Below are 14,857 nucleotides of genomic sequence, written 5' to 3'. Positions count from 1 at the left end.
TTATTAGTATTCCGAACGGCTTAAGACAGGGTTGTATGCTGGCCCCTACGGTCTTTAATTTGTATGTAAGGGGTGCCCAAAATGCACTTGGTGGTAAAAGTTTGGTATGTCCCAAATTGAATAACGTGTGCATTGACTGGATGGCTTATGCTGACGACTTTCTTCTTCTGGACAAAACCAAAATTGGTCTGCAAAGGCTACTTCGAGCATTTGAAATATTTATAGATGATCTCAAGCGGAAAATAAACCCTGCAAAAAACAGATATTGTTCGGTTTGGCAAAAATAACAAAAAGGAGAATGCTCTCACATGGTCTTGTGAAGGAAAGAGCATTAAGGCACAACCCTCATTTAAGTACTTGGGTTTTTATTTTTCTGGTCAGGATTCCTCCGGCCTGATAAAAAGTCAGTTGAGCCTGAAATCAGACATAGCCATTAGATAGCTGAGGGCTATTGACAACAAATTTGGAAAATTTACGATGGTTCCGCTGAGGGAATTTTACATTAAAAAGGTAATACCATGTTTAATTTATGGAATTGAACTATTTACTAATGAACTAGATACATATCTGACCACTATTGAAGAAAAAATCTGGAGAGCTGTGTTATGGTTTCTGCCTAAATGCATACCTCTAGCTTTAATAAGATACAAACTGGGTCTGCACTCACTTTCTTCTTATGCGGTCTGGAAGAGACTATGCCTCTGGAAAAAATGTAAAACTAGTAAGGACGAAACATTGTATAAATGGGCTTATTGTGAATCATTGAATCCTTTCATGAATGCATTAAAAGTTGAAAGTGAGACCTGTCTGAAAGAGCTAGGTTTATCTATGATCTCACTATGCAACAAGCCGAGCAAAGTGAAGTTCATTATAATGGGCTTCGATTGGCAAACAACGAAAACCACAATTCTAGATTCAAAATTGTACATTTCTGCCTGTTCTACCTGGAAATGGCAAGCTGATATGGAAGGTTATCTAATTAAATACCCGAGCAAGAGGTTGCGTAGTGACTTCATGCGCTTTCGCTTTAATGTCTTGTCTACTAAACAAGTACAATGCACTAGAAATCGTACAATTGAAGGTGGTCCATGGTGCAGGTACTGCAAGACTGTTGATGTTGTTGAAACTCTCCAGCACATTTTATTGGTTTGCCCCTGTTTAAAGACTCAGAGGATAAAGTGCTTCTCAAAATGTGTAGTTTCTATACATGAAGTGCAAAGAGACTTCATATGGTACAGAATGCTGCATGATAATTGCATAAGTTTAAAAATATATGTGACAACATTTTTGAGAAATGTTTGTGACTAGAGTTAACCTGGGTAAAAGATTGACTTGTCTTGATTCACGCAGATCTGGATCTGAGGAAAATGTTCTCATCTGTGTTTTTCTTTTATTCTGAAAACATAATGTAAGTTTAATATGATATGAAAACTTTGATACAAAAAGGATTAACTTGTATTCAAAGTTTGGTACTTTTATGCATTCTTTTTAAAACTTTTTTTCTGTACAATCAATGTTTGATAAATCTTGTGATATTGTATATTGTATTTTGTGATATTGTAAAGGTTTGTAAATAAACCAAAGCAATAAATAAAAATAGAAAAAATAAAATAAAAAAATTATGAAGAATTTTATGAGATCCTGAGGGTGAAGGAAAACGCTGTAGCAGCATGGGAGATTCTCTTCATTGTTTCCTCGAAGATCGATCAAACTGATGGACAAAGATATTCAGGTGCCACTGTGGAAAAACACAAGGTTAATGGGGAATTTGAAGTAATGACAAGTGTACGACTGCCGTCTCACTTTTCAGCCAGGCTGCAGATTTAGTGGCGCCGATTGTCACACTCAAAAAACAAGCAGACCAGGAAGTAACAGTATACAGTGACTCCGCCTACATGACGTCAACAGTACATGCAGGGCTAGCATGTTGGAAAAGGAGGGGCTTCCTCAGAGCGGATGGCACTCCAGTGCAGCACGCCACCTTATTGGACAGACTTATTAAAGCACTACAACTCCAAGAAGCCATAGCAGTAGTGAAGTGCGCAGTGAAAAATAAGAGAGCAGATTTTATCTCGTGCAGATACCAAGCAATAGACGAAGAAGCAAAAAGATTTGCTTGTTCACCTGTTACGAACAAGCTAAAACAGTTAGCCACAGATCAGATCTTGAATGAATAACGCACATGGTTTAGCATCTCCACAGTAAGTGGCTAAAAAATGTTTGTTGAGCAGAAAGCACATGTTTACACAGAATACAGGAGCTGTTCTTAGAGCTGGTAGAGAACAGAAATAATATTAAATATATTGACTTGCTACCTTCAAGTGTCAGTTTCACATTTCTGAGTAATGCTTCATAATGAGGTCTCTCTGAGTCCAAACGAAGTACACAAACATTTTTCCTGGCTGTATTATGTCAAGTATGTCAAGGGGAGCGAACACTCAAGGAAAAAGTCCTAGCGCTAGACTAAACTCATAGGGGCATCCCTTGCCATAGAATATGACGTTTGATTCCCTGCCCACTTCACACAGCCCTATTCTGTGTGGAGGGAGGGGGGCAGAAATCATGCCCTATCAGGGCAATTCTGTCACACCTGATATAATGAGCTTTGATACGCCTGATGTGAGAGAAAGAATGGTGGTGATAATGATTGTGAATGAATGCTTTAACCATTTGTTGAAAACAAAATTGATGGAAGTTTAGGATGGAGTCCCACAGGATGAGAAAGACCTGTGGACATGGAAGGGGTGTTCTTTATCCCCCTCCAAGCCACTGTGGCGACGGCAAAGCACTGGTAAACCGGTGATGCGTGTAGCCATATTAAGGGTGGCGTTGGAACAGCTACGCTACCCTGTGCATTTCACTAGGCAAAGCCTTGCAGCAACCATTGCAGAGGACTTGTTTGTGCCGAACCTGTTGGAGCATGTTACTTGTTATGTAGTAAATTGCATTGTATATCAAATGTTTACTGCTGGGCACATGCTGCGAACAGTCAGAGGAGTTATTCCTTGACCAAATGGTCCTTTTCAGCATTTACATATCGACTATGTTGATATGCTGCAGGTCTGTAATGGATATAGGTATATGGTAGTGGTGGTGCACCCCTTCTCTAGGTGGATCGAGGCCAGTCCATGCACACACCCTGATGACACTTGCGCTGTGAAGTTTTTACTCCGAAAAGTATTTCCTAGATGGAGAATATGTGAGGTGTTGAGATCAGATATTGGCTCATATGTTTTCTTCTGCTTATCACCCGCAAGCAAACGGACCATGTGAGAGACTCAACGGACTGCTCAAACAGAGGATAGCTAAACTAAAGTTAACATGGAAAAAGGGGTGGCTGCATTGCCTGCCACTTGCATTATATGCATTGAGGAACCAACCAGGCTCTGACCATGACCTCTTACCCCATGAACTAGTTACGGGGAGGTGAAGAACGCCTCTCACTCCTCCTTCAAGGACTAGAAGTGATGCCCAGACAACAGCAGAATTGTTAGGAAATTAGCTATGTGCTTACTTAACATGCATGACCACAAGTATCTCTGTAGTTTCAGAATAAGTCCAGCGGATGGGGTGTCGGTCTCAGAACACAGATAAAGACCATACAGCAACCACACCTGAAAAACTACATGTACCCAGACTATTTCTAGGTGACAAAGTTCTAATTAGGAATTTCACGTGAAAGTGGCACGAGCCCAGATTTAATGGCCCTTTTGTAGTGGAGGACGTTACCCCATCAGCAGTAAGGGTACTAGGGAGACCCACGTAGATGCACCTGGGGGACGTCAAAATCTACGCTGGAGAGACAACTGCACCCCCACCCCATTTGGAAGCAAGCCACGGAGCAGAAGTTCAGCACGTGCAGAGTAGATTGATTACAAGGAAGGACGCAGAAACTGTCAAGTAGATATAGGGAAAGTGTGCACATTGGACTGTGGTTCTTCTGAGACCCTCTTTGTAGCTGCTAAGCAAGGAGTGAAAAAGCTATTGTTCTTGAGCCAGAGGAGTTTGCTAACCTTGGACCGTGTGGCATTGAGATCCTGAAAGAAAAAAGAAAAATGTTAAATCTTTAATTCCTTTTCGACGACTAGAAGAGGGAGCAGTTTCCTGACTCATTTCTCACCGAATTTCTCTTTGGAGGCACCTATTGTTGTGTCTAATGGCAATACACATCATCATTTTTGCTGTTGTCCTCTACATTCTTAGTGCATATCCTATGCTGGTTGGGAGAACTAGTGACATTAATGTGTTTCTGCAAGATCCTAAAAATTGTCCTATTGTGAGGAGACTGCTTGCAACCATTATTGAGCAGATCCTCCAGCTACCTGATTTCTGTATGGAAAGTACAGATGGTCCTATCAGATGAAGATGCCCACAAACTGCTTGGGATGATCCTTTATTTTCTGCTTCAAGAGCATCCTTATCTTGTTGAATGACAGACCAGTACTCGTGTATTTCTGAGGGATCCCAGGAATCGACCTGCAATAAATTGGCTGATACATGAGATAATCAAGCAGATTCGTCTACTGCCTGAACTTCTCTTTGAATGAATGAATGATTCTATCGAGTGACGAGAATCACAATTTACGGGCCTTGATCTTTTACTACTTGCTTGAAGCTCATCCTCAGCTAGTTTGGTGTAAGGATAACACTTTTGTGTTCATTCGGAATCCTATCAATCGTCCAGGTCTGACCTGCCGGATGGGACGGCACCCGCCTGCAGAGTTATAATATGCTGGTCCGCAAACAACGGTGCCGGTAAGCTTACCGGCACTGCTGTTTCCAGACCGGCATAGTTGTAATGAGGCCCATTGTATTTTATGGCACCTACCAGCGTGTTCCCTGCAATGCGAATAGCCAGCTGCAAGATAAGCAGAACAGAGGTGGTGGAAGAGGATAGATTTAACTGGCAAACAAATTAAATGCTAGTTTCTAAGCAGCCTTGGGGTCCCATTGGGGTTGCAGCACAACAGGAAGAGCACCACATTCTTGCAAGCTGCACCTCATGTAATACCTGAATGTTAATTGTAAGAAAATAACTTATTCAACATGTAGGCCTTTCAAAGGGCAGATATATGTACAGAGTACAGGCTTCAAAGCTAAAAAGCGGACCTCTTGGACAAGTTGCTATACTAGCACAGTGACAGTCGTGGTACATTGATCTTTGTTTAGGGGAATACAGGTACCCAGGTGGCAGAGTGCGTTTATGCCTACAAGATCACATACAGATCTGTAATGCATTAGGCCCAGTATTATCAAAGTTTTAATTGGTGTGGATTTAAGATCTGTGTGCTGAAATGCCATTGCAAGGCTTCAACTTATGTTGCAGAAATATTTTAGGAGGTTTTGATGCAAATTATACAGAATATTTAAAAGAAAACTAATGTATTTGCAAATGGAACAAAACCTGGTAATCTATGTTATGGCAACTACTGTCTTGCTCTCTACAAGGCACCCTAAGGATGCTTTGAAAGGAGCATCTCATTAATTTGGGAGTCAAACCTCTTGTCTCCACCCCCAACACAATCTTTTCTGCTTACCTTCAAATGTATTGGCAAACAAAAAGTCCATTCTCTTCTTTATCAAGTTTAGCCCCACCCACCTGGCTATCCCGATCTCAATAACACAAACATTCCAACACATGGGATAAAGCATAAGTCTAAAAACTATTCCTGTAAATCATTCCCTACTCTATAAAATAACACAAGCCTGAAGTATGGGTCCTGGAAAGGCCTTTAGCCATTACTTAGTCTGACTTTCTTCATTACTTACAGCCTTTCATGGTTCCTCCACACTTCGCTGGGAGTGTTGCCTCTCACGGTTCTACCTTTCTTGCTGCTTTCCTTCACCTGATGACTGTCTCTTAAAGGCTTCCACTATCCCTGTGGATTATTTTTGGGTTAGGCTGGACCTGGGGGCTCACAACAGACCCTTCCTGGAACTTGGCTTCAAGAATGCTTCTTCCTGGATCTCAGCTTTACAATAATTTTACAGTGGGTCCATCCTGGATCTGGCTTTCATAAAGTTTCCCTCCTGTACCTTGGCAAATGGTCCCTTCTGGACCTCTGTTTCACAACAGATCCCTCCAAGATCTTGTATTCTCTAGATACCTCCTGGACCTCAGCTGGCAGTGTGTTCTTGGTTTCATAACAACTGGTGATGTGTATTTCTCAGAGACCTTTTCAGTCAGCTATTTTCTCCAACCCAACTGCCACAGGTGTTTACCTTGAGCCTTTGTAGTTGCTAGGGCATGGCCAGTTCCTTAAGGTAAGGAAATAAATAGCACACCCCCCGGATTCCTTCCTCCTACCGGTATGCAGGGCATGGATAGATTGCACCCTTCAGCTTGTCTCAGGGAGTCTTCACCTTCTTCCACAGTCTCTAAGTCCACTTGATCTGGTCTGCCAAAACCTGTATCAAGGGAGTGTGCAAGGACATATCTGCCTCCCCTGGGAGTGTCTCCCACTCTGTTGTTTTCTCCTCCCGTTTATCCTCCTTCTCTGGGGGTTTGGTCGAGATTCTCAACCCTAATAGGCTTTGCGCCATGAAGGTTCTCAGCTTGTTTTGAGCTCGTGGTGGGAGCTTCAGCGGGTCACATATGCGAGAGGGCATTCATGCACTTGCCTGTAGAAAACTTTCATGTGGGTGGTTTTGTAACTCAAACTGTGTGTTTGCAAAACCATGGCTCTTGGTCCGTGTGTGCAGGCTTCTCCTTGTCCTGTGTTTTCTCATGTTTTTCAAAGCACCCTGGCATATGTACTTGGGTGGACTTCTATTTTGCAGGAGGGAACACCCTTTGGGTCAATACCACATCTCGGGGTGAGGGATGGAGGACAGTGAGCCAGCAGGATCCCACCTCATCCACCCTGTGGCAGGCAGATTGGGAAGCGACCCGACCAGCCAAGTACCTCTTGGTTCGCTTCCCTCACACGAAAGGATTAGGAGTTTAGTTAACTCGCCACATTCTTCCAAGTGGTTTCTTTTTTTTACATTGACTTATTTAACATTGTATGTTTTGCTTTCTGTCTATTGTAGGCACTTATTACTTGTTGTTGCCTTTACAGAGTTTTGAATGCCATGGCTGCTGTTGACAGTTTCCACCTGCTCTACCGAGAGATTGCACGCTCATGCCACAGTTATGTGGAAACCCTCGCCTTGATTGGGGCTTGGTACACAGTTCGGAAAAGTCTACATCTCCTTGGTGGCTGCTGTGGCCTTTTGAAGCTACATTTCATTCCCCACCTGGTGGGGCGGATTGACCTTCTCAAACGTTATGGAGAGTGGGCAGTGGTTACCGGTAAGCTACAAATCAGTCAACATTTGCATGCCATTTACAAGCCTATCATACTCACCTTCCATATTGTAATATTATTATATATATACTTTGTGTTATCAATTTGTGTTCTCACTTATCTTTTAGTTATATTTTTCTGCATTATTCTCATTATTAGAAAATCAGCTATCACCAATTTCGTTCAAACTTTAAGTTTGGTTACTCTGCTCTGTAATGCTATGATCGCTTTAATGTCTTCCATTTGGAAAAGAGGAAATCCACAAGGCACAATTTATGTTCATGTTTTCGGTGCATTTATTCAGAACATGGTGTTTCTATGCAAAATACTATGTGCATTTCTAGCTTCTAAAATGGCACAGGACATATCTTAAATATATTTTTGAACGTGTCTGTTTGTTTGCTATAGAAATGTAGGGGGAACTATCTTGAGGGCTACAAAGGGGTCTTACAGGGTTAACTGTTAACAAGAAATCTAATGGCGTGCTTGAAAGCTGCTGAAGTAGCGCCACTGGTGGATGAATTTAGAACTGATGCTCATTTTGCTTTGCGAACGATCATAGCTATTTTGTGAGTAATTCTGGAAAATGAATACAATTAAAAACTGGGAAATTAGTTTTATCAACACACAAGAAATGCACATTCCCAAAGCAAAGAACAATGTAATTCAATCATGCCACCCAAGAGACGATCTACTTTTGGAGGCTCAGAGTAAATGGGCAGCAGAGAACGTTTAACAAAGCCATCAAAGACTTTAGGCACCAAACAGGCAGCACTGACAGAGCAAGATATACCAGAACAGAGACAAGCCAGACAACAGGCTGATGCAGTCGTCTGATGCTCAGCAGAAAGAGGCAGCTAAGGCAGTAGTGGAAAACCATATGCAAAGTTTGGTAACTTTGTAACCCAGGTACAATGCCGAGTATATTTGCTAGTAGTTTTTATAATCTATACATTCACATCACATAAAACACTAGTGTAGTGAAGGTTTACGGAAACAGTTCATGTTGTGGCCTGGCCCTGGCTCCAGACAGCAGTTTTTCACAGCCAAGCATCAACTGTGGTGCAGTAACTCAGAGCATGTAATTTGCACACAGACGTCAAGGGATGCATCATGTGATGTGATTACCTCCTCTCGGTCAGCAGATCCTGAGACGAACAAAAGATGGGTGGGACACTACAATGCAGTCAGTAGTATTTAGTGTAAGGGCAGGGTTCGAAATTGAGATTCGATGAGCAGGAGCTTAAAACCAGCTCATCGGCGTCAGAAATCACCCTGTAGCCAGGAGCTCTCAGAGATGCTCCTTTAACCTTTTTGTCCATTGTGTACGAATCATTGTGTTTAAAGGTATACTAGATGTGTTCTAATTCTTCTTTATTAACAATCTCAAATACTAAGTTAATGTCACATTTACATGTTTGGAAAGCACCAGTTGGCCATAGGAGCCCAAAGTACCTCCTGCCAGCTGTTGGTTTCAAGCTAACCAGGCTCTACTGTGCTAGGAGCAGGAGCTAAATAGCTCCCAGCTCCCCTCAATTTTGAACCCTGTAAGGGTACTCGAGCATATCCTGGAAAAAAGGGAGTCATTGGAGATCCTGACACCTGCCAATAGTACGATCATTACGAGTCTAGGTCTCCAGAAGTATTTCCGGTGGACACAGAACCCTTCTCAACGCATTGCAATCATGACAGCGCGTTTTGATTGCATTAATTTGAGAGCAGTGGTGGCGGCCTGGTCTAACGGCGATGAGAACTAATCATGTATTTTCTGTGATGGACCTGGCCCATTGCGTATTGTTTTGCCCAGCCTTCTCACCTATTGGGGATCATACACTAAAACCATTCCTGCGGGGCCATGGATTTCTTCATTATGAACCTACCCTGTGTTTGTTATGGGCGAATTCAGTATTTGTGGGTTGGGCTCTATTGTCATTTTTAAAGAATGCGTTAGCTGTTAGAACATTTTTATTGAAAACTGTTTGAAATGTTGCTTTTTGTATTTTTGAAGGGTTTTATGATTGTCGTGCTGTTGGAACATATTTATATTTATTGATCTGTAATAATGTTTTTATTGTTGATGTTTTTATGGGAATTGTAGGGGAGGCATGGATTCACAAGTATGACACTGATTCAAAAGGTACAATTTTTAAAACCTTTATTAAACTTTCTGGGTTTGGAAAAACTCCTACTTTGCCCTATAACTAGGATGGGAGTAGTCTCGACCATCAAAAATTAAATAAAACAGTCCCAGTTGAGTCTGTCAAATCAAAATGGCCTATGCTAACAAAACCTAATGCCTGCCCTATATCTTGTACAAAAACTGTATAAAGGAGATATGTATGTATGTATGTAAAGGAAAATCAGTGTTCAAATATAAAGAATAAATGTGGCTGAATCAGCTCTCCTCCCCACGTTAGACAGCACAGAGTAAGGCGGTCCCCGTAGGCAGGATGACACAATCTGGCTCAGGTTTTTAACACGAAAACAGTTCAAAATGCCTGACGTTTCACTTTAAAGTCCCTCTTTCCAGTCTTCCAAACAACGTTCAACAAAACATTTGCGCCTCTGTCAGGTTCAGACCTTTCACAAAAAAAGTTTAACAATGCTTTCAGGGGGCTCCCTTCCCCAAACTTATTACACTTCGGGTCGGGCTCATACCGTTTCCGGATGTTGAAGACTTTCGAATGTGCGTGGCTTTTTCTACAGACCTCTGAAGGACCACTTTGACTCAAAGTTCAACGTTGAGCTTTTTACTCTCCCCTTCTCTCTAAGTTAATTTTGATCACTTTGCTTTTACAGTTCATTCACTTTATCGCAAACAATTCACCTTTCACAGAGACTTTCGAGTGGGCTACTTCCTTTCACAAGACCACTCTGTTACTCAGTATCGCTGGTTTCACAGCTATCCTTATTTCAAAGTTCATTCACAGGTCTGCCTTTCTCCAAGTCTCATCCATACGAGTGCAGCCTTCACTTGGCGATATAATGTTGCAACTTCAATCTTTCCTTAAGACACACCAGCCTCTCTGGTCACTTGCCAACTGACCGGCTGTGAGCATTTCTTTCTTGTCTTTATGGTTTTCTAATTCATGAGTCAAGGTTATTACCACAGGCCTGGCCTCCCCAACTCTGCCGTTCACCCGGGAGGGTTGCTGGCGTCCTTGAAACACAATGCAGCCTTCTGCTTTGGGATTTGGCCTTCTCCACATGTCTTTCACTGCCTTTTGGATGCAACAACTGCCTATAGGGAACTGCTCCAGTAGGTTTGCCTTTGCCCCGGAAGCTCTGCTGTTACTCGTGTTCCACCTTGCTCAGAGCGTGTCTCTATGCACCGCCTTTTATCCGTGTGAGGAGAGCTAATTGGTATCATATGCCCGCACTTAAAGTCAAGTGCCTGACCTTGTCTGACCTGATTAGCGTGTGATGTCCAGTGCAATGTATAAGAGTTAGTCTTGTTACTCAGTCGCCCTCTTTCTCTGCCCAATGTTTGTGTAGAAGGGGGTGGGGGGAATCCTAAAAAATAAGATGGGTTAGGTGTAAAAAAAAAAGGGGGGGCATACCACGTCTCACCATCGGCTGCCTAACTCCCATTCCCTGAAGACCTCTCATCCAGGCAATCCACCCGCACTGGTCCACTCCCAGGGTCTGGATCCAAAGACAATGGCCGTGCCCTGGCCACCTGAGAGAGAGATCCCGGGGACTAATAGGTGAGACACACTTTGGTTTTTCAGATTGTTCTATGTTTCCGAAATAAACTTTTCTACTACTAGTGTTTAGTATCATTATTGGAAACTTATATCTGGTGAGCTGTAAAGTAATTTTGTTTAAGTCATAGGCTCCATGTTACAAGTTTGGTGGAGTTAGCAATGCTAATTCTGCCAAACTTGCGTAAGACTTATTTTGGTTCTAAATCCAGCATATGACAAGTGGTAGGGTGGCATTGTTATTTAATTTTAAAGGAATTTCTATAGCGCACCATCACCCGACGGTATCCTCGCGCTCAAAGGAGAAAACCTTCAATTTAAAGGACCAAGAACCTGAAGATCATTTGTGGAATAAGAAGGGTGCCATTGGTATTCATCATTATGGACTCTATTGGGGTTTGGAGATCAATCTTCTGTTTTTCAAAGTGCTCTGGTGTTTTCCTCCATGTTGCAAACAAAGTTAGTATGGGGTGGAGCAGTGAAAATGGCGATCCATTCACTTTTTTAGGAGCACACCAGAAGGTACCTGTGGCACAGCAAGGCAAGTATAAACACGGAGAAAGACCAACATTCCCTTCCTTGGTACTGAGTGCTCACAAGTGGTATTAGAACCACTGAAATATTTTCACATTGTATATCACTCAGAACAAATCGAAAGGGAATCATGTGATCCGATGTTTAAAAAAAGACCAATCATAACGTGCCAATGCATTTTGTACATCATTAGGGTGAATTCTGGGGGGAAAGGGCACTTTGGTGCTCCAGACGGTGACCCAACATATGACCAGTCCTATTTTGCTTCTCAGGTGTCTGGGTAGCAGTGTTTATTTTCTCGGTTTCCTTGGTTATGAACTGGTGGCCAGTATTATGTTTCCCAACGTTTGACACATTGTTAGTAACTGTTTCTTGTTTCTTCTTTTTTTCCTTATAAATTGGCGTGTTGTTTCCATTAGTCAATCTTTATTTGGCTTCAGAATGCTCATCTCTGGAGATGTTTGGCCGCCTTCTCACGGTCTCTGGGAATGCCTAATTTAATGTGTGACATGTACTTGCAGTGAGGTACTGTTTATCTTACTGCCTTATTCTATTGCAGTACATAAGACAAAGACTACTCTGCTTGTCAGTGTAAATCCATCACAACCAAATATTACTGTATGTATTGTACTCCTACTGAGGCCCATAGACATTCTAATTAATATTTTAAATCCCTCATTTAGTCAGGTGGGGTTGAAAATTCGTCTCAAATTCATTCTTTATTAATCTAATGTAGCTACCCAAGCCAGCATCAGTTAAGTATATGTTCAGAAAAAGAATAAAGAAAAAGTGAAATGATTCAAGAATATGCATTCCCACCGATGGTCTTATTTGCGGTTTATGACAACAGGAAGAAGTGTATCGGGTAATTGAACTTAAAGATTATTTTGAATGCTGACCCAAATCGATTTCATCATGGTTTGTGAGGTTGTATGAGATATTGGTTGTTGAGTTTGTTTATATCATGACGGCACTAGAGGTCATGGTAACTACCATGATGAATCAATAGTATTTCATTCACAAAAGCCAGAACGGTGTCCTAAATTAATGTTTTTATGCAACAAGTATTTGCAATCTTTTAATTTGGTGGCATTTGTGAATGGTTTGTCTTCCACTGGGTCTGATTGGAGATCTCTTGTGATAAAGAGTTGATTCTAGGCCACACCTGGTGATCTTTAGCATTATCATTAGTAGGCTGTCAATTGTGGGACTTACCCGAGATGACGGGTGCTTGTTCGTGATGGAACATAGTCATCCGTTTGAGTAAGCCACGCTCTCCTGTGAATATACCAGACAGGTGACTGACCACCAAAGATATCGACCTGACTGAGTGAAAAAACCTTGCTGCAAGCAGAGTACCAATGTGGATAAGACAGCACGTCTTCCAGCAGGAATCCAGGAAGGAGTGAAAAGTCCAAAGATATGAGCAGGCTTTGTGTGAACCTGAAGGTAACATCACTAACTTCTCTGGGAAAGTCTGTTGCCAGGTGGCCAGGGAAGGGCAGAATCTACCTGACAGCAACCCTGGGAGTGGTTATCTACAGGAGGACCACCTGGAGAGAGAGAATGCTCCCCGGGAAGAGGAGAGTTCCTTATTAGAAAAGGAAGCATGCAATTCCCCTGTAGGTCAGAATAACAACTGAAACTTTACCCTAGCCCCTGTGTTATGTCATATTATATGATAGAAGATGAGGGGGAAACTCTTGATTGTGAATATGTGTGTAAGGAAAAATGTACTCAGAAGAAGAACAACAAAGTAATGAAGATTACTTCTTCAGAGAAACCACTGACGCATACTAGGTGTTTTCATCATGTGATCAATACCGGAAACTTTAAAAATGTGGGAGAACCAAGAAGATGGAGTCTCTTGTATCCTGACACGGATCAGGAAGCAGCAACGGTGTGGTGTGGAGAGGCAGATGGAACAGAACCAGAGAAACCCTGTGGAGAAGAGTCTGAGTCGGGGAGACGGTGGTTGCAAGGCTAAGTGCAGCGGAAGCTCCAGAGTGAAGGCCAAAGCAGTGAGTGGACCCAAAGGGCCTGGAGCAGCCGCTGTGAGGAGGAGGCGGTTCAAGCCACAGCTCTCACAAAGCAGACGACACAGAAGTCAACAAGAAGATCCTGAGAGCCTTTGGAAAGCCATAAAGGCACTGGGGTGCTTCAGTGGATGTACCGCAAACCAGCTGTAGAAGTGAACCTCCGAACGACGAACATAAGTAAACAAATGAATGAACAGGCATTGTCAAAAGCCAATAGTAGTGAAATTGAAAGTATATGGAATGGAAGGCAAGTGAAGGAACCAGCACTGAATAAAACCAATGGTTATAGCACTGAAAACACAATGCAGATAAATCAAGGAGTTGAACGAGCATAACCAAAACCAAGAGGGGAGACTATCCTTGATAAAAGACATTTAGGAAACCAATAAAAGGTGGAATATCCAGAGAAGGAAAATAGTCATTGTTGTCAAGCAAGGAGGACTAGGACCCAATACCGGAGAAAAGGAATACTACTAGAGATCTGGGCAAGTCCTGGCTGGCGAGCATACCAGGTCTTGAGAAAGTTACATTGTTTAATGAAATACCAGGAATCCTGGCAGGAGAGTACACCAGGTATTCCAGAGAAAACTGAAGATTGTTTAATAAAGAACTCGCAATCTTGGCAGGAGAGTATGCCAGGCATTCTAAAAGAACCTGTAATTGTTTGAGGAGAATTGGGATTCCTGGTTGGAGGGTATACCTTGTTTTCTCAAAGAAAGATGAACCTAGTAAGCAACTTGGATTGTTAGCAAACTCTGAGCATAAGGGAAGGGAAATGTCCTTCCTTCCTATTTTTCTGGGAACTGTTGAACATTTATACTTTGTTTTATCACGTTTGGAACTTTGTGTTTGATCTACTAGGCTAAAGCCTTAAGTGGTTGACTAAAGAAGGTTATCCCCATCAGGTCTTGTTATGTTTAAAGTGTGAAGGTCCGATTAGAGCTTTGGACATGCCATAGAAGACTTTTTACTTTGATATCCTGACTGTTCCCTGTGTTAGTTTTATTGTCACAGTGAAACCCCTTACAGCTGTAGGGAAAGATGGGCATTTATCCCACCTTTCGTTTGTTAATAAAAGTTTATAGCCACAAAATCATGTTGTGTGTTCGACTCATACCCATGACTTGCTAAAGTTGTCGGCAAGGAAGGTCAAGCAGAACTGGCGAGGTGGGCAGACGAAGAATGAAGGAAGAAGAGACTAAAATGGGAACAAAGACCAGTCCCTAGGACAGGGACAGAATGGTAGAATTTCTGAAGGCGAGATCCAAGGAATCACAAACGCAATAAAACA

At 42.2% G+C, this 14,857-nt stretch overlaps 1 protein-coding gene across 1 annotated transcript in view; it reads left to right on the top strand.

The window, feature by feature from the left end:
* HSDL1 (hydroxysteroid dehydrogenase like 1) overlaps positions 1-14,857 on the top strand; it is a 490,367-nt gene that overhangs the window by 62,748 nt on the left and 412,762 nt on the right. Inside the window, exon 2 of the mRNA XM_069639738.1 lies at positions 7,062-7,294. Within this exon, the coding sequence (XP_069495839.1) occupies positions 7,075-7,294 (220 nt within the window). The 5' untranslated portion in view covers positions 7,062-7,074. The remainder of the gene's footprint in view (positions 1-7,061; positions 7,295-14,857) is intronic.

Source organism: Ambystoma mexicanum, chromosome 1q, assembly GCF_040938575.1.
Source record: "Ambystoma mexicanum isolate Mex_15411 chromosome 1q, UKY_AmexF1_1, whole genome shotgun sequence".
Taxonomy (NCBI): Eukaryota; Metazoa; Chordata; class Amphibia; order Caudata; family Ambystomatidae; genus Ambystoma; species Ambystoma mexicanum.
This window is presented reverse-complemented; position numbering and strand designations above follow the sequence as displayed.